The sequence below is a fragment of the Lissotriton vulgaris genome, chromosome 4_1 (assembly GCF_964263255.1).
Source record: "Lissotriton vulgaris chromosome 4_1, aLisVul1.2, whole genome shotgun sequence".
NCBI classification, from domain to species: Eukaryota; Metazoa; Chordata; class Amphibia; order Caudata; family Salamandridae; genus Lissotriton; species Lissotriton vulgaris.
Window position 1 is genome coordinate 2,005,039,470 of NC_141691.1, and position 26,070 is coordinate 2,005,065,539.

The 26,070-nt window shown below is 46.2% G+C and overlaps 1 protein-coding gene across 3 annotated transcripts in view; it reads right to left on the minus strand.

The window, feature by feature from the left end:
• Window positions 1-26,070, minus strand: part of IQANK1 (IQ motif and ankyrin repeat containing 1) — a 572,485-nt gene that overhangs the window by 277,095 nt on the left and 269,320 nt on the right. For all 3 annotated transcript variants that reach the window (XM_086966345.1, XM_086966344.1, XM_086966343.1), the window contains one exon: window positions 11,094-11,225. In XM_086966345.1, coding sequence (XP_086822471.1) covers window positions 11,094-11,225 — 132 coding nt within the window. The remainder of the gene's footprint in view (window positions 1-11,093; window positions 11,226-26,070) is intronic.

Sequence of the window (26,070 nt, forward strand, 5' to 3'; positions counted from 1 at the left end):
CCAGGCTGGCGGAGAGGTTAAGAGCCTTTGGAATTCAAGGCCTAGCCTTAAAATGGCTAATAAATTTTCTATCAGACAGAGCCCAGACAGTCATCCTCGGTCCTTTCAACTCTGAGAAAACAGCTTTGGACAAGGGAGTTCCCCAGGGCTCCTGCCGCAGCCCTACCCTTTTTAATATTTACTTGGCCCCTTTAGCTGAGGTAGTAGAAGCTCTGGGCTTCGAAACAGTCTCCTACGCGGATGACATTCAGCTGTTGTTCACCATAGGCTCAGACCCAGAATCAGATAGGCTCCGCTTTACTAAAGGAATGCTTGCGATAACCAATTGGATGTCCCACAACTTTCTCCAACTGAACCCTGGAAAGACGGAGGTGATGTTGTTGGGAAAAGCGACAAACATCTGGAGCAACGAATGGTGGCAGCCAAAACTGGGGACCCCGCCCGTTCCAAAGCAACACGTAAAGAACCTGGGGCTGAAGCTAGATCACTTGCACGCTATGCAGGACCATGTAGCAGCTACGGCTGGCTCCTGTTACTATAACCTCCGCCTTCTCAGAAAAATCTTTCTATACATACCCACAGATCATCGTAGAATGTTGATCCAAGCAATGGTGACCAGCCGCTTGGATTATGGAAACGCCCTCCTCGCGGAGGTTGGGACCTCTCTCCTAAATAAGCTACAAGTTGTTCAAAATACCGCGGCAAGAATGATCCTTAACATGCCGGCCGGCTCACCGTCCTTGCCTCTGCTAAATTCCTTACCCTGGTTACCAGTGAAAAAGCGTTCCTTTTTCAAAATGTGATGCCTATTATTTAAAGCATTGAATGGACAAGGCCCAAAGTACTTACAAAAAAAGCTAAAAAGATATACCCCAGGACGTTGTTTAAGATCAGCTACGGCTGGACTGCGCCACATTCCACGCATCCGGCTAAAGAGAGCAGGAGGTATGGCCTTCTCCTTCCTGGCCCCGAAATATTGGAACAGCCACCCCAAATCCATCAGGGAACTTTCTCATTACACCTCCTTCAGAAAGCATCTGAAGACCTTCCTGTTCTAAAAAATAGGCCCATTTAGCCCCCCGAATATGCCAACTCATGCTGTATCTTCCAGACAGCGCCGAGATGCCCCAGGGTGATTTGAGCGCTATACAAGAGTGGATAACATAACATACCATAAAACAAGCATTTATCAACACTATGTATTTCAAACACAAGGTTTAAGACTCTTGCTGTCTTTAATAAAGTCTGGTCACATATTTGTACCAGTTGTAACATTTCAAAGCTTAATCGCTATACTGCCTTAGGTGCCAACCCGAATCTTCTATCAATTATCCACGAAAGGGTACTCTTCTTTCTTTTAAAGAACTGCAGAGGTCTCAGGGAGCACATGAATGGGCCTTTTTATTTTGTTATCTTCAGGTCCGCAAGTATCTTGGTCACTTTCCAGCTCAGGTTTTCTCAATGGACCAGAATCCATTCTTGCAAGCTTTTTGCGGCATACTTACGCTAGGCAGCAATGCAGTTTCTATCAGATTCAGATGAATAACCAGCCACAACAGCAAAAAGAAAAGATAATGGATGGAATGATAAACAATGCAAACATTCTCCCCTTGCATAGACCTGGGTTTAATCCATCATTTATTTGCTCACCACACCACCCCAGTTTGGACATAGCCATATGCAAATAAGTCTTGACCCTGTACCTCATGGAAACAGTCCAGCCTGAACTGCCAAACCAGATCCTCCCTGGACCAGAAACAAGCATCTTGGGACATCACTCTTCATCAGCCAGGCTAGCTTGAACCCTGTGGCATAGTGAGCATTTGACCCGCGTCTGGGCATATCCGTCCCACTTAGGGTGACAAAAGCAAAATGAACAGATGATGGTCGACGATGAATCTTGCTGCGCAGTTGTGTTGTTGTAGTCGAGGCGGTTGGCGACGAGGGCTTGTGTCACTGTTTTGATGATGGGGATGATGCAGAGGGTGACCTCAGGAGGAGGCGGCGTTGACCTAATTCTTCAAGGGTAGTCGGCTATCAAGGATCATTCCGAGGTTGCAGGCGTGGTTGGAGGGCGCATGTGCAGGGCAGAGTGTGGCAGGCCACCAGAAGTAATTCTAGGGGGAGGGGTTGATTCTGAAGATGAGAACTTCCATGAGATCTGAGTTGAGTTTTAGGAAGTAGGCTGTCATCCAGTTTGCAACAGCGGACATAGTGTTCTGGAAGTTGGCTTTGGTGGTGACAATGTCGTCTGTGAGGGAGAGGATGAGCTGTGAATCGTCGGCGTAGGAGATGATGTTGAGGCCGGGGGTGCAATCGATGTCTGCTAGAGGCATCATGTATGTGTTGAGGAACCCTAGGGGACGCTGCAGATGATGTTCTTATGGTCAAAGGAGAAAGCAGGAATGCAGGTCCTCTGGGTTTAGCTGAAGAGAAAAGAGGCAATCCAGTTGAGGACGTTGTTTTGGATGCCTGGGCGGCGGAGTCTGGTGATAAGGGTGTGATGGGAGAGGGTGTGAAAGGCTAAGGAGAGGTCAAGGTGGATGAGGGCCGATAATTGCCCCTGGTTGTATAGGCACCTAATGTCATCCGTTGCTGCGATCAGGGCAGTCTCGTGCTGTGGTTGGCCCAGAATCCTGATTGCGAGGCGTTGAGAAGGTTCTTCTGTTCAAGGTACTCTGTGCCTCTGCGTTCTTCTAGGTGGTGGGAATGGTAGCTGTTGTGATGGATGTGTTGAGGATCTCTGTGAGGTAAATGCAGATTTCTTTTTTTCCTAGGTTGTAGATGTGGTGAGGGCAGGGGTCCATGGGGGAGTGTATTGAGTTCATGATGGTGGAGGTGTCTTTGGTTGAGAGCTGGTTCCAGCTGGGGGAAGTCGGTATCGTAAGTATGTGCATGGAGGTGGTTGAAGTTGGTGGGCTGTGGGATGAAGTTACAGCAGATGTCTGAGATCTTTTGATGGAAGTAGTCCGCTAGGATGTCGAAGAGATTTTGTGAGGGATGGATTGTGTTCTCGGTGGTTTCTTGACATGAGAACTCTCTGACGATGTTAAACAGCCCTTTGGCATGACTGGCGCTGGCTTCGATGCGGTTGATGAGGGCGACCTTCATGGCTTCCCTGAGATAGCGGTGGTAGTTGTTGAGGGCCGATATGAAGGCGTTGAGGTCAGGGGGGGGGCTTTGGTTGAGCACCAACATCTCTCTAGTTTCTTGCAGTCATGTTTGAGGATCTGGAGTTCGGGGGTGAACCAATTGGCACGTTTTAAGGGTCTGTCACTGTGGGAGTCTTTGAGAGGGGCGATGATTACTGTGCCCGAGGTGATCCACTTCAAGAAGTTCTGGACTTTGAGTTTGAAGTTGTCGGAGGGGTTGAGCGTCATTGCTTTGAGGGCGGAGGTCCAGAAGGGTTCTGTGACTGCATTCTACTTCTGGCGGGTCGAGTGGGTGGTCTGGTCGGCTGACCTGGGCACCGATGATGGCAATGTGTACGATGTTGGGGTCGGCCCAGGTAAATTCGGTTGAGTGGGAGAACTTGATTCTGTTGCTGGATGAGAAGATAGGGTCCAGCGTGTGCCCTGCAATGTGCGTCGAGGTGGAGACCAGCTGCGAGAGGCCAAGGTTGTTCATGTTCTCCAGGACTGTAGTAGAGTTGGTGTCATTGGAGTCTTCGAGGTGGAAGTTAAGGTCTGCTAGGAGGATGAAGTGTTCAGAGGCGATTGCCTGGGGTATGACGAAGTCGGAGATGGCATTGCAGAAACTTGGACATGGGCCAGGGAGTCTGTAGGCAAGGGTTCCTCTGATGGTGGTCCTAAAGTTGAGTCTGATCTGGTAGTTGAGGTGTTTTGTGACCGACGTGGTGCCATCCTCCGTAGTGGTGCATTGGAGGGTTTCTTTGGGGACGATGGTGATGCCTCTGACATGTCTGCCGAAGCGGTTGCGGTGTAGCAGCTTGTAGACGGGGCGGGGGGGCATCGATGTGGCGGTGCCGGGTTCCTATGAGGGGGTGAGTCAGGTTTCGATGATGAACATTACGTCGAGGGCGATGGTGGTTATGGTGTCCCAGACTTCCAGGGAATGTTGCAGGTGAAGCAGACGTTTTGGCAGGTGATGTGACCTTCTGTAGTTCTGGGAGAGGTGACGCCGCAGTTGGTGTCTCTCTGGGGGTTGAGGGACTGAAGTTCATCGGTGGTGTATCAATGGAGGGGGGAGAACCAGGAGTCCTGGCACTGGGCACGGTCCAGGCGCTGATGAGCTTGCCTTTGGCGCACACTCTGCCATGCCGCGTAGCCAAGCAGTGGCCTCTATTAAGTAGGACCTGGGGTGGGAGGGGCGCTGGGGGGCAGGATGCGGCAAGGCAGGAGAAACCGGCGGAAAGAACGTGTGGCGCAGGAACAGAAAGCTGACTGCCCGGGGGAGGGGGGTACGAACTCAACTAAACAATAAAAGGCTGACTATCTGGGGAGGCACAATTAATTTATACAGAAAAGAAAGGCTAACTAACAGAAGGACTTGGGGCACAACTAAACTACACAAAAAGAAGGCTGACTATCAGTGGGGTTGGGGAGCACAAATAAATTAAACACGGAGGACACACAGGCAGAGATCAACAGAAAAAGGCAGCAGGCAGGGAGCTGCAGCAACAATGAGAGGGGGGAGCTGACACAGCCTAATCGGCAAAAATTGCACAAGCTATGGCTCCCGGTCCTGGAAAGGATGACTTCCCTTTTGCCCGGCTACCTCCATGAGATTATATAAGGTTTTAGATCTCTACTGTGTGATTTCTCTTTCAGACTGTTAACTTTGTATTAGTATGTATCTGATGACTTGGAGATGTGTTTTGTGCATGCTGGCACCCTAAGTTATATCTAATGTAATGAATGGAACCTGTCAAGGTGACACTACTCATTTAAGTGGCCTACACCTGTGTTGTGCACATGATGGCGCCAGAGCTTGTGTCTACTGAGCACTGTTGGTGTGATCTTGGCATTGCGCCTCTTAAGATTTGTTGGATGTACAGTTGTCTTGTGGGAGCAAACCCTAAGGAGAGGCAATGCAAACTTCCTAGTATTAGATAGATATCTCATAGCTGTGATATAGTTAGAATTAAGATATTAATATTCAATGAGTAAGTGTTGTGTATATATATATCTACATGTAGATGTGTACATATTCTGTTACTGAACCTTGTTAGTGCTCAGGGCTGAGCACATTGCAGAGCTGTGTGAAGGCAGAGGAGTCACCCAGTAGTCGGCCATGATTCAATCTGTAAATGTATGTTTGAGGGGATATAAAGCCAGATTAAATGCACATTGCTAAGAACTGTGCATGGGGTCCACTCCATTACTGCACAAACAAGCCAACTGTAGAAACAAAAGCACCCTATTGCCCTATATTTTTCATTGGTTCTAGTCATTTGTCCTACTGCTGCATGTGTCAAAATGCACATTATCTTTATTTAGAGTTCTACAGTTCTGTGGGAGTAAGTGCTGGGTAAAGATGTAGTATTAAGTGTTAAGGGGGTAACCCACAAAAACTACCCGACCTCGGTCAGTAATGCAGTACAAATACATGAGTGGTCGCGGTAGCAACACATTTGATTGACAATAAAAAATAGCATTCACCAGTTTTCAAAAGCATGAGTCCCATTTATTCAATTGGAACAGGAGCATCTAATGCAATTAAATTCAAAGCATTAATAGATGATGGCAACACAGTTTCTCAATTATGTCACAGTGCAATATATTCTGTATAGTGCTCTTGGTGTGAGTAGGAAAAGGAAAAGGTATTGGGGTCAAGTGCTAGCGTGTGGGTGGACAGGGAAAAAATTAAAAAGCGGATGTTCACTAGAGTTATGTGTAAAACCAGGAACATTTGACCTGTTCTAGGCAGGAAAGGTTCATATCATGTATAACGGATGTATATATGTCACAACCACCTCTTCCCTGTACTTCACCCACACGCTCCCATTATAGTGAAAGCGAACCCATGGGCCTCAAAAGGTCTTGGGGAAGGGAATATATTGACTGAAAAAATATAAAGGTTAGAGTAAAGTCATTGTTTGGTACAAAACCACTGAAATTCACCAGTTATTGTTATCTCAAAAAACTTGTGCCCTAAGCTGCATATAACTTGCACTGCTAATTACGCCACATATTACATCAGTCATGACATCTTCTATGCCATCATTGTGGGCTGGGTATGCTCAGCCGTGAGTCCCAGGCTCTCCACATCACTGGAGTCAAGCTATCCAGGCTGAAGAAGGCTGATAGCCAGAAACCGGTCCTTGGATGCTTGATTCCGGTATAGGAAAGACATGGCTTGGTAGTTCGGGCTGGACTGTTCCCATGAGGCACAGGGTCAGGGCTGATTTGCATATAGCCATTGTCTGACCTAGGGTGGTGTGGAGTGCAAAAAAACGATGGATTTAGGCCCAGATCTTTGTACTGGGGTGAATGTAAGGCATTGTTCTACATTCTGTCCATCAACTGTGTTTTTTGCAATTTTCACCCTGAGTGGGCTGGGTATGCTCAGACGTGAGTCGCAGGCTCTCCACATCACTGGAGTCAAGCTATCCAGGCTGAAGAAGGCTGATAGCCAGAAACCGGTCCTTGGATGCTTGATTCCGGTCTAGGAAAGACATGGCTTGGTAGTTCGGGCTTGACTGTTCCCATGAGGCACAGGGTCAGGGCTGATTTGCATATATAATTAAACAAGAAGAATCCTACTCAGAGTGTACACCTCAGAGGTGGGGGACACCCAGTGTTGTGTTAAATACCCCTCACACACCAACAGGCCCCTTGGTGTCATGCTTCATCATCGGGGTCTTCGCACCCCGCTAGAGGGATGCGGCGTGCTACGACCAGCGGCTGCGCGGGAGCACTAGAGTGGTTGACTATGTGTGGTGTGTGTTGTGTGCATGTGCTGGGGTATTTGGGAGAATGTGAGTGAAGGGTGTGGTGAGGATTAAAAAGACACCTGGCCAGTAGGTTGTGAGAAAAAACTTTATTCGAAAACTCTGGCTGGTGCTATTAAAAAAGGTGCAAGGCGAGGTTAGTAGTCTTGATTATGGACTCTACCTCTGGTGTGCGTCAACATGTTTCGGAACTCAGTGTTCCTTCTTCAGGACGGGTGCACAACTTCCCAACCCTACTAACGTGTTTTTTAATGAAAAATGTTGTTGTTTTCTAAACTTTAGAAAAAAGTGAAAATTATTTACAGTGATAAACAAGGCTATAGTGTGCCTACAGCGGTTTGACGGGATCATGCGGTTGCATGTCCTGCAAAGAAAAGGGAAAAAAAATTTTGAGTTTGGTTGCCACTCGGGAATGGCTCAAACAAGTGCAGTCACTTGGAGCCCCAAACGGTTAAATAAACCTGTAAAAGAAACACATACACAAAATACATAAAAGACACATTTTTAGTTTCTAATAGTTCTGAATTCATACTCATTTAGACTGTCATGTTTTACCTCACAAGCATGTCCAGAAAGCCAGGGTAGGTAGATGGACTCCTAATCTGTAAAAGGTTTGAAAAGAAGGATTCAGTCCTTTCCTCACTATTCTCAATATGTTCAGTGGGTTTTGTCGAAAAGGAAGTTTTCTACTCATACTCACAAAGTCCGCCAAAGTAGGCCTCTTTCCTCCCCGCAATACTCCGCTGGTAATGCTTAGCGTGCAGGGTTGTGGTATATATGGGGCCTATGGCGTTCTATGATTCGTTAATTAACGGATGTGATTTAAAGCCCATATATGGGACATCCGCCTCTGTGCCTATCATGATCCTTGACCTGTTGGAGGGATACCATGTGTCGTTCTGAGCATGTAGAATGAGTTAGTGACTCTCTTTCTAAGCGCGCATGCGCATGGTAGGTTGTCGAGATTTGTTTACATAGATCTGACCGTGCCAGATCTATGTAAACAAAGGAGTAGTGTACCTAAACATACTTAATCTTCTACGCATGCGCATAGCAGTTAAATCCATCTAGACAACCTACCATGCGCATGCGCGCTTAGAAAGAGAGTCACTAACTCATTCTACATGCTCAGAACGACACATGGTATCCCTCCAACAGGTCAAGGATCATGATAGGCACAGAGGCGGATGTCCCATATATGGGCTTTAAATCACATCCGTTAATTAACGAATCATAGAACGCCATAGGCCCCATATATACCACAACCCTGCACGCTAAGCATTACCAGCGGAGTATTGCGGGGAGGAAAGAGGCCTACTTTGGCGGACTTTGTGAGTATGAGTAGAAAACTTCCTTTTCGACAAAACCCACTGAACATATTGAGAATAGTGAGGAAAGGACTGAATCCTTCTTTTCAAACCTTTTACAGATTAGGAGTCCATCTACCTACCCTGGCTTTCTGGACATGCTCGTGAGGCAAAACATGACAGCCTAAATGAGTATGAATTCAGAACTATTAGAAACTAAAAATGTGTCTTTTATGTATTTTGTGTATGTGTTTCTTTTACAGGTTTATTTAACCGTTTGGGGCTCCAAGTGACTGCACTTGTTTGAGCCATTCCCGAGTGGCAACCAAACTCAAAAAATGTTTTCCCTTTTCTTTGCAGGACATGCAACCGCATGATCCCGTCAAACCGCTGTAGGCACACTATAGCCTTGTTTATCACTGTAAATAATTTTCACTTTTTTCTAAAGTTTAGAAAACAACAACATTTTTCATTAAAAAACACGTGAGTAGGGTTGGGAAGTTGTGCACCCGTCCTGAAGAAGGAACACTGAGTTCCGAAACATGTTGACGCACACCAGAGGTAGAGTCCATAATCAAGACTACTAACCTCGCCTTGCACCTTTTTTAATAGCACCAGCCAGAGTTTTCGAATAAAGTTTTTTCTCACAACCTACTGGCCAGGTGTCTTTTTAATCCTCACCACACCCTTCACTCACATTCTCCCAAATACCCAAGCACATGCACACAACACACACCACACATAGTCAACCACTCTAGTGCTCCCGCGCAGCCGCTGGTCGTAGCACGCCGCATCCCTCTAGCGGGGTGCGAAGACCCCGATGATGAAGCATGACACCAAGGGGCCTGTTGGTGTGTGAGGGGTATTTAACACAACACTGGGTGTCCCCCACCTCTGAGGTGTACACTCTGAGTAGGATTCTTCTTGTTTAATTATCAGTGCCCGTGGAGTGAGAATCCTATCTCAATACTCTACCTCCCTCTGTTGATACTTGCTGATTTGCATATAGCCATTGTCTGACCTAGGGTGGTGTGGAGTGCAAAAAAACGATGGATTTAGGCCCAGATCTTTGTACTGGGGTGAATGTAAGACATTGTTCTACATTCTGTCCATCAACTGTGGTTTTTGCAATCATTGATATCAAGGCAACATTTGCAATGACATTATTGATGACGAAACTGAACATGGTGAGGGCGTGTTGTTGAACACACTTTTGCTGGCCACAATAAAGCAATATTACTCAACCTAGGATTGCCTGTAGGAACCACAGGAACCACATGAACCTGCTGTCTGCACAGTTGGGATCTCTGAAAGGATCTGTTGGCTGAAGTTTTATTAGTCATTTGGTCTGAGCTGGTCTAGCTCTGACAATTACTAAGTACAGTTTCCCAATTCACTTTGGGGCATATGTAAGTAATTTTCGTTTAGCGATTCTCAAATTGCGATTTTTAAGGAATCGCAATTAGAGAATCGCAAAACGAAATGTAGGTAGGATTAGCAATTTTTTTTGCGAATCCCAATTATTTCTTATTTGTGAATCGCAAATTGAGATTCGCAAATAAGGAATACCTTCTCATTCATTCCTATAGGCTAGAAGGCCCATAGGAATTAATAGGAAGACATTCTCAATTTGTGATTCTCAATTAGAGAATAGCAAATTGAGAATGCAATTTCAGGGTTGTAAGGGTGTCAATAGGACACCCTTTTGCACCCCTGAAATTAACATGTGTGCACATGTGACCCACATGGCATTTTGAAAAATGCCAAAAAGTGCATTTTTCAAAGAAATCGCAAAATACCACCAACCTGAAGTTGGTGGTATTTTGCGATTCCTTAAGCCAAAATTCGCACAACTTGGGTGCTTTCTACATTGCATTTAAGGAATCGCAATTTGCGATTCCTAAAATGCAATAGCAAAATAAGGAATCACAAATTTTGTGATTCCTTAGTTTGCATGTGTGTTTTTGTCTGCTACATAGCACACTGTGCTAATTGCGATCGCAAATGCTGAAATTCTGCGAATTTCGGCATTTGCAAGCGCAAATAGGCTACCTACATATGGCCCTTTATTTGTTAAAAGTGATTTAAATGACAAGGTGTGAAGGTGCATCTCTTCAACCATGTCATTCTGTATTATTGACTTATTCTGTACTACACATGCATTAGAAAATAAGGCATTTTCGAGATAAGCGCCTCAATGACCTGGGAACCTCCTGTCTGTCTTTAGGTAATCAGTTAAAGCAGGTGCTTGGGGCACTAGCCTTTTCAACGCGGAAACCCCAGTTTTGGGTTGTATTTAGTGAGGTGGAAGTTTTGTGTGAGCATTGCAGGGTGCACTAACTGCAAACATGTGTTGAGTTCACACAAACTCATCATCAACCTGTGGGTTGTCGCAAAATATTTGATGATAGTTTCTTAACTTTAAAATGCTAGCAAATGTTCTCCTATTAACAGAATGTAAGTAATGTATGGAATACCCATACAATTCGTGGAAGTGCAGGCCAATGAGGGACAGATATGATCCCCTCGATAAACAAAAAGGTTTATAATAGAAACTGCACTTTAGCGTAACAGTTCCTCATGCAGAAATATACACCGGTTCCATTCCCATATAATAAAATGGTTATTACTGTGAGTACCTTTGGCCAGATTTACAAGAACACTCAAGGAATGCTTTGTGAGTCCATGTAAAGTTTGAGATCTGCTCCAGGCAGCGGAGCAGTCCCACTAGGGCATTTAAAACTTTCCAGGTAAAGATTTGTAAATCTGACTTATGTTTGGAGCTGTGTGAGACAGATTAGGATGCCTCGCTGAAACATTCTCTGTTATATGGACGTATGATTTACTCCAATCATGTCCCCTTCAAGACTTACCCTTTGATTTCTCCTCTGCCACGGGGGCGTTGGCAGCTTTCTTCTCTCCTTTCGGCATGCCAGATTTCCCCTTATTTTTGGTGCCTCCTTTCTGATGTGATCCATTCTTCCCATTGACTTGCGGATTAGCAGCTAAAAAAGGGAGAAAGACTTAGAGTTCAGCATGTACAGGCATTGAAGATTCAGTATGTGATGTGAGCCAACATACCTGATCCACATAAAATAAATGCAACTGTGGGTGATCGCAAGCATAAGTGAGATATTTAAAAAGTTGGGGGCCTAACTCTGAAATTATCTTATTACACTCCTCAGCTGAGAGCAGATTTCTTGAAGTTTTATGGGAACCATGAGTAGGCCCATTCCTTCAGGAGGCTCACTGACGCCTTATAAGGACATTACTGATACCACCCCACTTCCACGGACAACAGGTCACTGGTTACACTGCTTTAAATATCAATTACATAATTTTGCATCTGGATGATGGTAATGACCCACACAAAAGCCTACCGGACTCCGCGCATGGCACCCCTCAGATGTATTCTACATGCCGTAGCATGTCTCAGACAGGGCCTGAGGAAATATGACCACATCACCCCCTCCAGATGGAACTCTATTGGCCCCTCTTCAAAACCAGCTGCATCATTTCCAAAGCTATTAGACCAGCATCTCCACTAATTTTGCAGTCAAGCTCAACATCCTTGGAGGTTCTCGGCACAAATGCAGCCAGGACACCATCAGACTGCTGACTAAGAAGTTTTAAAAAGAGAACAAGACAGCAGAATGTCTCAATCTATGCACCCAGGATCTGGAATAATAGACCCATTCCATTAGGGTGGCCTAAGCGCTGTTCCAATTTAGTAAAGAGCAGAAAACTCACCTCTTTTAAAGAACACTACATCACAATGCATTAACTCTCCACAACCCAGTTTTCTATCTCCTTATTCGCTGACTTTAAGCTTGCCTTTGACCATGTACAGTGCTCTTCTGCCTTTTGACGAGGTTTGCATTATAGAAATAATATATACATACATACATACATACATAGAGACAATGCAACCATCACACAAATTGTGTACATTTTTTTCGTACAATTGTTATGCTAGTTTAGATGGCATACGCTTTTTATGGACAACAATGTTGGTGAAAGGCGCACTCAGGTAATGTGGTAATACAGTTGTGTTCGATATGTGTGCTGTGTAAGAATTATGCCTGCCAAACATATGTAAACAAACTAATGGTAGTGGCCTAGTCCCGTGGCGACTAGGGCTCTAACACGCACGGTACGTGAGATCTGTTGTATTGTGTTTTACTTTGGAAGTCACATAACCTATTGGGGCATTGTTGTTATAAATATCCCTATCTATCTCTTGATAATTTTGACAGCTTGTGGCAGTATCTGGTTACAGAAATTCTGTAAGTGTTTTTGTTCGTGTGCACATTCGCTTCTCACACCTGGGTGAAGGTAGCACGATTCATTGGAGTTATCACGAATGTTCGTGTTTTCACTAACATATTAGACCTACCCCTCGTATGCATCGCTTGAATAGGTTTCCTTTTACTTTCCCACAGAACACCCCTGACGAAGGGACACAGTGTCCTGAAATGCATTGTGTTACAAAATCATTGTTTTAAAACATTTGTGTACTTGTAAACTGATTTACTTTGTTTGTTTTCATGCAACTAATCAGATGCTATGATTAGAGAATATTGATAAATATGTAGTTTATCAATATTGTGAAAATTTTCCATTAAACTTTTGTTGATTGTACACACTGTAATAGCTTGGTGCATGTTAGAGTCCTAGTCGCCAACACGGGGCTAGACCACTACCATTAATACGCTTTTTATGGACCAGCTTTGCCAATCAGTCTTAGAGAGAGCAATTAGGCCTGACCAAGATAGTAACATGTCATGAATTGTCAGCATCTCTAGTCCATATCAAACACTAACTTAGGCAACAGGTGATACATAATTTAACAATATCATCAGTACAACACGACCAACACCATAAAATGTTATTCCACGCCTATTTGAAGTCAACTAATTCAGTAAAAGGACTTTCCTCCCATTCTGGTCTTGTAGATGCATGGGATGGTGGCCAGGGAGAGGTCAGTAGATCAGAGGTTACTCTTCGGTGCATGGAAGGAGAGGCGGTTGTTTACGTATGCTGGTCTGATGTTGTGGAAGGCCTTGTATGCGTGCGTGAAGAGCTTGAAGGTTATTCTTCTTTAAATGGGGAGCCAGTGGAGATCGCGAAGGTGTTGGGTGAAGTGGTTGTGCTGGGGGATGTGTAGGATCACTCTGGCAGCAGAGTTCTGGATGCTCTGGAACTTGCGAAGGAGTTTTCTGTTGATTCCGCCATAGAGAGCATTGCCGCAGTCCAGTCTGTAACTGAGGAGGGCGTGCATGACCGTTTTTCTGGATTTGAAGGGGATCCATTTGAAAATTTTTTGGAGTATCCGGAGGGTGTTGAAGCAGGTCGAGGATACGGCATTGATCTGGGGGTTCATCGTGAGTGATGAGTCTAGTATGATGCTGAGGTTTCATGCATGGTATGTTGAGGTGGGGAGTATTTCCGTGGTTGGGGGGCCACCAGGTGTCGTCCCATGCAGAGGGGGTGGAGCCAAGGAAGAGGACTTCTGTTTTCTCTGAGTTCAGTTTCAGGCAGCTCTTCTTCATCCAGGTGGTGACGGCTTTCATCCCTTCTTGGAATTTGGGCCTGGTAATGTTGGGTACCTTGGTGAGGGAGAGGATGAGCTGGGTGTCATCGACATAGGAGACTATGTTAAGCCTGTGGTTTCTGATGATGGTTGTAAGGGGGGTAATGTAGATGTTGAAGAGGGTGGGGCTGAGAGAGGATCCCTGAAGTACTCCACATCTGGTCTCTGTTGGTTCCGAGAGGTAGGATGGTAGACTAATTGCTAAGTTCTGCCTGTGAGAAATGAGCGTATCCAGTCAAGGGTTCTCGCGGAAGTCGGCGTCGTAGAGTATGGTGGTTAGTGTGCGGTGGTACATGGTGTCGAAGGCAACTGAGAGGTCCAGGAGGAGACCATTCGGCCCTGGCCGAGGAGAGAGCGGATGTCGTCGGAAGAGGTGAGTAGGGCGGTCTCTGTGCTATAGTTGCTTTGGAATCCAGACTGGGAGATATCCAGGACGTTGTTGGCTTCGATGAAAATTGCTAACTGGGTACTGAAGGCCTTTTCGATGACCGTGGCTGCAAATGGAAGCAGGGAGATGGGTCTGAGTTTCTTGGGGTTCGTCGGGTTTGCAGAGGGTTTCTTCAGTACGGGTTGATTGGGACATGTTTCCAGTTGTCAGGGAAAGTGGCGTTTTTTAAGGAATAGTTGATTGTCTGGCGTAGTTCGGATGCAGTGGCCATGGCAGCTTTGTGGAAGATGTGGGATGGACGGGGGTCTGAGGGTGCTCCAGAGAGGATGCTCTTAATGGTCTTTAAGGTGTCTTCTGTCCTGAGCGGGGTCCAAGTGTGCTGAGTTAGTTTGGTGTCGTTGCTGGGCGTGTAGGGCTGCAGCGATGGAGAGGTCTTGGTTGTCATAGAGCGGCTTAATCTTGAGGTAAAAAGGAGCTGAGGCTGTTGCAGAGGTCTTGGGAGGGTGGGACATCTATTGGTTCACTGCCGGGTTTAACAAATTCCTAGAAGATGGAGAACAGTTCTTTGGAGTTGTAGGCCTTGGTGAGGATTCTGTCTTGAACAAAGTTCTTCTTTGTAGATTTGATGAGTTGGGGGTGTGCTGTGGTGGCTATTCTGCAGGCGGTGAGTGTTTCTGAGGTTTTGCTGTTCCTCAATGTCTTTTCGAGTCGTCGGCAGGAGCGCTTGGATTCTTGGAGTGAAGGGGTGAACCAGCTTTCTTTCTTGCTCTGTCGCCCTGTGGCTTTCTTGGGGGGGGGGCGAGTGTGTCGGCGCAGTTTGTGATAAAACAGTGGGGGTTGATTGCCACGGTGTTAGCTTCTTGCATCGGTGGAGGCGGAGTACTGGTGAGGGCGGGGGCAGGGGTGAGCTGTTTGCAGGGGAGGTGTGCGCATGCTTGTGTACGTTGGGTTTTCTGATGGAGTAGTGGATACAGTTGTGGTCAGTTCAAAGAACTTTCGTGGTGTGGCCTCCTTCTGTGAAGACGAGGTCGAGTGTGTGTCCCGCTGTGTGCTTGGGGGCAGTGACAAGTTGCTTCGGTCCTAGGTTGGCGAGGTTCTTTAGGAGGGCGGTGGCATTGGGCTTGTGGTGGTTGTCCAAGTGGAAGTTTAGGTCTCTGAGTAGGATGTAGTCTGTGGAGGCGTGGGGTGCGCTGAGGTCGGCGATGGTGTCAGTAAAAAGAACGCCGGAGCCTGGTGGTCTGTAGATGAGAGTTCCGGAGAGAGTTGTTTTGTGGTTGGTCTGGATCTGGAAGTGGAGTCATCCGGGCCGGTGGTTGTCATGTGGAGGGAGCTTTTGTGGACGATGGCGATGCCTCCTCCTGGGTGGGTGGAGAGATCTTTTCGCAGGATCTTGTATCCGTCGGGAATGGAGGTGGTGATGTCAGGAACTGAGTTGACGTTGCTCCAGGTTTCTGTGAGGAAGGAGACGTTGGATGGTGTGGGTGTTGAGCTGGTCCTAGATTTCTATGATGTGCTCGTGTAGGGAGCGCACGTTGAGGAGGATGCAGTTGACTGGCTTCTGGCCGGTGATGTCTGATAGGGTGGGGGCTGCTGCTGGGGTCTGGTTGTGGGTGCAGTGGCAGTGTCGACAGGAGATCGGGCCTTGGGTGTTGCTCGGCATCGAAAGCTGGCAGTTGTTGCTGTGTCCGGTATTGAGAGTGTGGCGGGTGCTGGAGTTTTGATGGAGGCAGGTCGGAGGACTAGGGTCCCTGCGCTGGTCACGGTTAGGTCATGAACTGGGACACACGTGCTTGCCTTTGGCGCAGAGGGAGGGTGGTCAGCTGGGAGGCGGGAGTGGGAAGGTCACGCTGGAGGGGGAGGGGGGCGCGAAAGTAGAGCGAAGAGCAAAAGAAAAGAGGGAACAAAGAGCACAGAGACAAAAGGGAGCAGAGAGAGCAAACGAGAGAAAAGAGGATAGTGAAAAAAGCCAAGAGAGGCGGAACAGCAGTAGAGCAGACTGCTCTCCTACTGGACCACCAGGGATGAGGCACAGGCAGGAGCCTGAGGGTGGAGTAGGGCATCAAACCGTCAGTAAAACAGAGAGCTCAGGGCTCACAGGGCAGCACTTACTGGTGGAGCTGTGCGGGGGAGAGCAGGCACACTGACCAGGTCATGAGTGCTAGGTTCATATCTTGGTACTATACTTGGGTTACAATATATGTAAGCCTGGAACTGAGGCTGAAACTGCTAATCTGAAGACAGAAAATACAACTAATGTTGTGTAAGTTGAAGCTAGCCTAACCTCTATTTCCCTACATTATTGGCTAGGAAGGAAATGTTCTTGAGCTGGACGCTGCTACCAGAGGTGCATGGTCTCTCTACCTTTCTGGCTATTCCAGAAGTTAACTGTAGAGGTGATGTTTCAGTGCTCTAAAACTGGAGAACTTGCTTTGGAAAGCTGCAAAAGCTGATTAGCGCTGTAAAAAATCCTAACAGTCCAGCAACCCCATGAAAATAAATTCTGCATTTTAATCAACCAGCTGGAGTGAGATCATGAACAGGAGTGCCCTGTCAACAATACTTTGGAGAGAGAGGAAGGATAATGTACTTACTAGCCACAGAACTGACACTACTATAAAGATCTGCTACACAACATGACAGGTAGAACCCAGGCCATGTTCTTACAGCCAGACCATGCCCCAATCTCCAGTACCATAAGCATTAACAAAGGGGTTACCCTGAGGTTTGAGCAGTCCATAGAGGCTCAAATTATGAGCTCCTTAAACTAAACAATGCCACAGCTTGTCAGCAGACAATAGATGGGATGCCTACAATGATACAATGAGAGGAGAATTCATGGACTTCCTCTCTTAAACAAAGAGAAAAGCAGTGAAATACTGTAAACTAAATAGCAAAGAAAAAAGAACCGGTGAAGAAAATCCAATGCATTTAGAAAAAATTGCATAGCCGGTCGAATATAACTATCAAAGTTAAATATCATACCAGTGTTAACAGACATGGTGTATTCTAACCAAGTATCTTAAAACCAATTTAAAAACATCAAACGTTAATTGTGGGAGTCAAAATAAAGACACTGAATTTTAGAAATCTTTCAGAAATTTCATAAGAATCTGTACTCCAGTGAAACATCACCCTTTGAACACATTTTCAACTCCTACAAGGAATCAAACACACAGCAACTGACTTCAAATCCTGAATTCTCTAACTTTATGGCCTCCATGATACATAATAACAGGGGATTCCTTTCTAACTTGAAATCCCTTCCAAGGGAAAGGAACTGCCTCTGAGAGCCTCCGGATGAAAATCTACACATGCTTTCACAAAACAACCAACCAGAATTTCATTCACTATTCTACTTCTCTACCACTCAACATCTTCCAACGATCAATCACTAACACCATTCTCATTGTAATTCCAAAAGGACCTCCAACATCCGAAAACTACAAATCTTTATCCGTTGAGGCTATTGCTAGAGTGGTGTTGGTTTGTGCCCTTCCCTGCTCCAAACCTCTGGCACAGCTGCAGCTCATCAGTGTGTGGTCTGCACCTGGCGCATAAGAGGCTGTCGCAGCAGAGACAGACGCAGACCCAAGACATTCTTGAGTGGTTCATAATGCATTATAATGTTATCTGTCCACATAGCAGACATTGCAGCCAGGGTCTGTCTTGACACAGCACAGCTTCCTCCCAACATCTGCCAGAACAACCATACCTCAGAGCATGAGGGAAGGAGGTTACCCCCCAACATTAACAAAAGTGATTCAGTGAGCATTGCTATGCCGGTAGGAATGACTGATTCCTGGCTGTGCCACACCCTCTGTATAATGCTTCTCACCTCCATCGTTTTCAGTCCTCTCTAAGCAGACTCCAATGGAAGGTGCTGATAATGTCCAGGAGAAAGTTTAAATGTGGGTGAAAGGATGTGAGATCCCTTGCTTCTGCACCAGCTTCCATCTCATAAGTGCCCATGTTTTGTATTCTGTCTCTATTTTATTCAAGGAAAGCCTCAACTAGAGTGGGGCCTCCCTGATCCCCGAGAGTTTGACACAGAACTGGCCAGTGCAGAGCATCAGTTTCAATGGGAAATTAGATAAGGAATTATGGTGAGTAGAGGAGGAAATGCCCCATTCTGATAAACTCCCTCTTTGACATCCACCTTCTCAACCTGTGTTTATTTTTTAGGAAGATCAATGATCTTGTCAAGTTGACGCCTACTCCGTGGCCCAGTCTCTATCCAAAGTTGCAGTTAAGAACATGCAGGGACATCCCTTTACTCGTCATCAGCTGGGAGAAATTGTGTGAGAGGAAGGCCACATATCCAGGAGAGGCTGGATTCAGGTTTTCAAGCACCAGCATAGGATACTCAATTGTGAAAGGGTCTGTATATCTCACACTCTTGGCTTAATGCAATGCCTCACTGCAGAATGGGATACTAATATGAAAGAAGAAGGAACTAGGAAAACAGTGATATGGTTGAGAGGCTACACTTATGTTCAGAGGCTTCTGACCACACATGGAGAAAGTGTTGCCTCTCCTAACTACCGAACTGTGCTGTCTGCGGCTCATGCACTAACTCATAGAACATCTTAGTTAAGTTTACGCGCCTAGAAAATGCAATATTTTAAAAGCAAGAGCACATCTTTGCTCTACGCCAACAAGCTCAATCATGAAACGGCCCTAGTGAAATATGCTCAGTGAAGGATTAGTAGGAGCGGTTTAATCTTCGAGTTCATGGGCAGCTGATGTTTGTGTGCATGGCTCTGTTATCTTAGGGCTGGGTTCTCCAAAAGCAGTCATGGAGTGCCAGATCCATGCCAGATTTTTGAGATAACCACATTTATTTAAATGGGTATATGCTAAAAATCTGGCATGGATTTGGCCCTCCGCTCCAGGACCGACTTTGGAGAACTCCGTTTTAGGGGAATAAGAGATGTTCTGTGGCATTAAGACAAGCACGTTGTGACGTTGGATATAGACTTTGTATCCTATTCATTTTTTAGATGAAAACTAATCTGGCTGTCGACAATATAAACAAATTAGAAGGAAGATCTGCATGACACAACTGTCGTACAGAAATCAAGCAACCCATGTTTTTTTTGTTTGTGGTTTCAGAGGAATGTCGGTGCCACTTTAACTTAATGCCAATGAATCTCACCCACTCTCTAAGCCATTTAAGCAATTTTGAAATCTGTGCAAAAAGATCCTACATATCGACTCCGGTGGTATGGGCCTACCGGACTTTAGGGCCTATAACTATGCGTGCCAGCTGCAGTGGCTGGCCTACTGGGTAGCAGGTCGCAATCTTCACGAGATCAATGTATCAGAGGATGAACATGTAAAAGGGAGAGTACATACATTACTTTTACCCAGATCAGATCTACCGAGAGACACCCCACCACTCCTCAGGCTGGCGGTAACATACTGGCAGAAGGCATTAAAGTACACGTCCCCCAAGACATCTTACGCCCCCACGATCCCACTCTTGGGTATCCCACTGGGCTCGGGAATACTCACGACGAACAAACTGGTGTCCTGGCACGACGCAGGAGTGTCGCAAGTGGGTGACCTGTTTCAGGAGGGGCGCTTGTTATCCTTTGAAGACTTTGGAGCAGCACATGGCGTTCCTAGGGGCTCATTCCTCTTACATGCAAGCCTTCGCCACACTTCTCCGGTGGAGAAGTGTGGCTCAAGAGTTAGAGGCGGCAGACCCGGAAGCTGAGATCGGCCCTGGACCAGGGTTCAATTCCCCGCCTCGGCGGGTCTTGGGCTAAAAATTCCACGGACTCGATAATTCTCGCTCCGGTGCCTTCTCGACTCACGGGTTCACACTCTGCGACTCTGGGCAATAGCTTGCTTAATCTCCACAACGGCTCCTCGCGGCGGGATGCCTGGCTTTCACCTTGTGGATACCCTGCCGGGGTTATCTCACAGGGGAATACCAGGACGGGTTCCCTAAGCAAGCGCCGGGAAACCCACTGCGGGTAGCTGTGCGCTATATAAGCTCAAATACAAATACAAAATACAAATACATAACACTCAAGTGGTCACATGAGGGACAGGTGCCTGTTACAAACCCCCTCATAACAATGCACTACCTCATGGGCACGGGCGACCATCTGACCAAATGGCTCACTTCTAGCATCAAAATGGGGGGGGGGGGCGATTACACTGTCACCACTCCGGGCGGCATGGGAAGGGGATATTGGTAGGCCTTTGAGAGACAAAGAGTGGGAGCGTATCCTTCAGTTTCCCAAAAAGGTAGCTAGAAACCCCAAGTTCAAGTTTATTCAATTAATGTTGCTACACAGAGCCTACCTGACCCCACACCCCATACATGTGATGTTCCCTGATGCGGATGGCAACTGCCCCGGATGTGACACTGACGATGCATCACTAATACACATGCTATGGCAATGCCCTAAGTTGGGACACTACTGGACCACGATTCATGACTCGCTTGAGAGGGCTGGTACTCTGTCCCAATCACCTACACTGGAACATACACTATTAGGGCTAGGACCACCATCACGCACTAGAACCGTGGCGACGCGTTTCACAGACATGGCCCTATTAATAGCGAAGCGAGCAATCACGATGAGGTGTAAGTCGTCCAAGCCACCCAACCCTGAATTATGGAAAGCAGAGGTAATACGGTGGGGCAAGGCAGAAGGCGAAGCACTGCAACAAGAGGAACGCAGAGGCCTCCGGAAAACACAGATTTCACTAGATTGGTTTGCCACAGTGGGGACGTTCGAAACGGGGGATGACGAGGATGATGGGGAGGCACATGACTCGCCACATATAGGATGAGCGTGTTAAGATCTAGTCCTTTCGTGCACCGTCACGGACTATGGTGCACTGTGATGAGGTACGGGGAATCCCGAGCCATCGAGCATTTTACCCCAGCCTGCGTGTGTGTATAGATAAAGTTACATGTCAAAGTGTCATGGGTGACCCAGATGTAAATACTACAGTTATACGCATGATGAGAGAGTGTTGGGTGGGATTCTCGAGGGTGGTGGGTGGGATCGGGAACAATGTTGGACTGTTCAGTTAACTTGGTTCCAGACAACAAAACGAAAAATCAATGAGACAATGTAATTATACGTTCTGGGCAAGCACGTGCATGTACCATCCTGATTACAATCACGCTTGAATATGTATGTAACTGCTCTACCTACTATGCTAATAAACAGATTTTAAAAAAAAAAGATTCTACATATTTTAGTCCTAGTGACCCATTTCCTTATTTTTCCTGCAGACAAATGGCTATCCTGTTCGCATAAAACCAAATGTATTGTGTTTGGTAAAAAATAGAAAACTCATAATACATCTTTCAGCTTGTTACTTATACAGCCCAATATGTTAAGCTCCATGCCATAAGTTCTCCCAGGCTCAAACTACAAGATGCCCGTACTATTGAACACAATGTATTTTAGGAATGTTTGTAGGAAGACTCATAAAATACCTATTCAGGGTTTGATGGGCAGAGGATTCCCCAATTCATCCAGTTTGGTCCCATCTGCAGGGCTGTCACAGAGCACTGACTGCCTAGTCCAGAGCCAGGAATGCTGCACTGCCTCATCACTGTGTCTGTCTTGTCTACACCCCCAGTTGTGTCCAGTCTTGGAGGGCTGCAGTTGCCACAGTGGTCAACTAGAGGGTCCCTGAGTTTTCATGCTCTTGTATGTGACACATGCCAACTAGTTCTTGTGAGGAAACCAGATCCTAGTTTCTCAAGATGTCAATGACTCAAGCAGGCAGTCCATTGCGGTCCTACAGCCCTCAGTCCTTAAGACTCCCAAGAAATGTCAGCAGTAGCTTCAGTGGGCAAGCGAAGAGAGCTTAAGCATTGTGAATGCAGATTCTGGAGTCTTCCTGTAGTGAGAAAGGTATTTCAGCTAAAGTTAAAATGCAAATTCAGCTCAGCTTGTAATGTTTCATTGGAACCTACTTTTATCTGATTTATTCATACTAACCTGTTTTAATTTCGACTGATAATTAATTACAGGTGTGCTACCATTATTTATTTTCAGGCTGTTTCAATTACCACATGCCCTATATAACTGTCCTCACTTTTACAAGAAGCCTTGATGTTTCAGTCTCTACGTTCAGAAAAGGCTACTTGGTCTTAAAGAAGTCAAAATGCTCACTTCGTTGTGTGGAGTAACAGTATGCCAGGCCACAGGTAATTAGAGGAATTTGAAGGAACATATCTAATGAAAGTGTTTGGAACTGAGACTACTGGACCCTGTTGAGGGTGCTTTAAAATGAAACTTGGAGGAAAGGATGAGGTGACCCAGGTGCTGACTAAGTAATGTCACATATAAGCCACTGGTAATTGGATCCGCAACCTCATAGAAGTTATTTGCCACAATAGCTCTAAGATGCAGTAGACTCTCCTATTACCAGCCGGTAAGTACAAGACTACATGGCGAGCAGCTGAAACTGCTGTACAAGTTGTCTTAAATACTTAGTTAATTTATAGTCTTTATAAAAAATACATATTCATATTATATACAAATGTTTAACGTGTAATCTGGGATAACCTTGTGTAGTTTTGGATGGGTTATGAATGGAATGTATATATGTGTGTGAGTGGTATGTGTGGGTTGTTCTTTACCTGGGTATGAATAGATTATAACTGTAGAACATTTGTTTGTATTAAAAAAAAATGTATATAATGTGAATATGTATTTTTTATAAAGACTATAAATGAACTAAGTAAATGAATTAAGACATAGTAAAAATAAATAAAAAAGTTGAAATTATTAAATTGTAATAAGTTGTTGTCTTCCTGGTTTAATAGCCCATAATGAAATGTGTTGTGAAATAGAAAGTAATGTCATTTAGGTCGTGAGGGCGTCATACTCTTTGTATTGCTTGTTTTTCCCCCTCTTCTCCCTGGCCATGGTAAAGTAATCTGTGTAGAGGAGGTCACAGTACTTGGTGCATTGCCCTGCTGGTGTATATACCTGCTGGTGTATATACTGCTGGTGGCATAAAGGAAGGTTATGCTGCTTGCTGTCCTGCACCTGCTGGTGTATATGCATAAAGGAAGGTTACTCTGCTGCTGGCTGTCCTGTACCTGCTGTTGTATATGTATAAAGGAAGGTTACTCTAATGCTGGCTGTCCTGTACCTGCTTGTGTATATGGATAAAGGAAGGTTATGCTGCTGGCTGTCCCGTACCTGCAGGTGTATATGCATAAAGGAAGGTTATGCTGCTGCTGATGTATATACCTGCTTGTGGATACGCATAAAGAAAGGTCATACTGCTGCTGGATATTCTGTACCTGCTGGTGTATCTGCATAAAGGAAGGTTATGCTGCTGCTGGCTGTCCTGTACCTGCTGGTGTATATGCAAAAAGGAAGGTTACACTGCTGCATGCTGTCTACTACCAGCCGTTGTATATGCATAACAGAAGGTAACGCTGCTGTAGGCTGTCCTGTACCAGCTGTTGTATATGCATAAAGGAAGGTTACGCTGCTATTGACTGACCTTTTTTATGCATATGCGCCAGCAGATACAGGTTATGCTGCTGCTGGCTGTCCTGTACCTGCTGGCGTATCTGCATGAAGGAACAGTGGCGTAACGTAATTTGAGGGGGCCCCCTACAAAGCACATGGAGGGGACACCCCGCAGCGGCCCAGCCCACCACCTACCACTTTTCCCTACCGCCCACATTGGCTCACAATCTTTCCCTCTCCTCTTTCTTTATCCCTCTTCCCCTCTCGCACACTCTCTCTCTCCTCTCTATACTTTTATCCTTCTCCTCTCTATCCTTTTATTTCTCTCCTCTGTCTCTTTTTATCCCTCTCCTCTCTCACGCGCTCTCTCTCTATCCCTCTCCTGTCTTTATCCCTCTCCCCCTTTTGCTCTCTCCCTCTTTTTATCCGCCTCTCTTTATTTCACTTCTCTCAGATTCTCTTGCTATCCCTCTCCTCTGCCTCTTTTTATCCCTCTTTCTCACGCGCTCGCTCTCTGTCCCTCTTCTGTTTTTACCCCTCTCCCCCTCTCGCACGCTCTCTATCTCACTCCTCTGTCTTTTTATCCTTTTCTCTCTCACGCGCTCACTCTCTATCCCTCTCCTCTGCCTTTATCACTCTTCACCCTCTGGCATGCTCTCTCTCAAGCCCTCTCTTCTGTCTCTTTTTATCCCTCTCCTCTCTCTCTGTGATTCTTTTTTTCCCTCTCCCTCTCTCACACGCGCTCGCTCTATCCCTCTCCTGTCTTTATCCCTCTCCTCTCTCATGCGCTCTCAATATCCCTCTCCTGTCTTTATCCCTCTCTCCCTTTTGCTCTCTCCCTCTTTTTATCTGCCGCTCTTCATTCCAACCCTCTCAGACTCTCTTTCTATCCCTCTCCTCGGTTTCTTTTTATCCCTCTCCCCTCTCTCTGTCTCTTTTTATCCCTCTCTCTCACGTGCTCGCTCTCTGTCTCTCTCCTCTCTGTCTTTACCCCTCTCCCCCTCTCGCATGCTCCCTCTCTATCCCTCTCCTCTCTCTCTGTGATTTTTTATCCCTTTCCCTCTCTCACGAGCTCTCTCTCTATCCCTCTCCTGTCTTTATCCCTCTCCCCCTTTTGCTCTCTCCCTCTTTTTACCCATCTCTCTTTATTTCACTTCTCTCAGACTCTCTATCCCACTCCTCTGCCTCTTTTTATCCCCCTCCCCTCTCTCTGTCTCTTTTTATCCCTTTCTCTCACGTGCTCGCTCTGTCCCTCTCCTCTCTGTCTTTACCCCCCTCGCATGCTCCCTCTCTATCCCTCTCCTCTCTCTCTGTGATTTTTTTTATCCCTTTCCCTCTCTCACGCGCTCGCTCTCTGTCCCTCTCCTGTTTTTACCCCTCTCCCCCCTCTCATACACTCTCTATCTCTCTCCTCTGTCTTTTTCTCTTTTTCTCTCTCACGCGCTCACTCTCTATCCCTCTCCTCTGCCTTTATCACTCTTCACCCTCTGGCATGCTCTCTCTCTAGCCCTCTCTTCTGTCTCTTTTTATCCCTCTCCTGTCTCTCTGTGATTCTTTTTATCCCTCTCCCTCTCTCACGCACTCTCTCTCTATCCCTCTCCTGTCTTTATCCCTCTCCTCTCTCACGCGCTCTCTCTATCCCTCTCCTGTCTTTATCCCTCTCCCCCTTTTGCTCTCTCCCTCTTTTTGTCTGCCTCTTTATTCCAACCCTCTCAGACTCTCTTTCTATCCCTCTCCTATATCTCTTTTTATCCGTCTCCCCTCTCTTACTCTTTTTATCCCTCTCTCTCACGTGCTCGCTCTGTCCCTCTCCTCTTTGTCTTTACCCCTCTCCCCCTTTCGCATGCTCCCTCTCTATCCCTCTCCTCTCTCTCTGTGATTTTTTTTTATCCCTTTCCCTCTCTAACGAGCTCTCCCTCTATCCCTCTCCTGTCTTTATCCTGCTCCCCCTTTTGCTCTCTCCCTCTTTTTATCCGCCTCTCTTTATTTCACTTCTCTCAGACTCTCTCTCTATCCCTCTCCTCTGTCTCTTTTTATCCCTCTCTCTCTCACGCGCTTGCTCTCTGTCCCTCTCCTGACTTTACCCCTCTCGCAAACTCTCTCACTATCCCTCTCCTCTGTCTCTTTTTATCCCTCTCTCACATGCTTGCTCTCTGTCCTTTTCCTGTCTTTACCCCTCTCCCCCTTTTGCACACCCTCTCTCTATCCCTCTCCTCTGTCTCTTTTTATCCCTCTCCCCCTTTTGCTCTCTCCCCCTCTTTTTATCCCTCTCTCTTCATTCCTCTCCTCTCTCTCTCTTTATCCCTCTGCTCTCTCTGTCTCTCTTTATCCCTCTCTCTCCATTCCTCTGCTCTCTCTCTCTGTATCCCTCTGCTCTCTCTTTTATCCCTCTCCCCCTC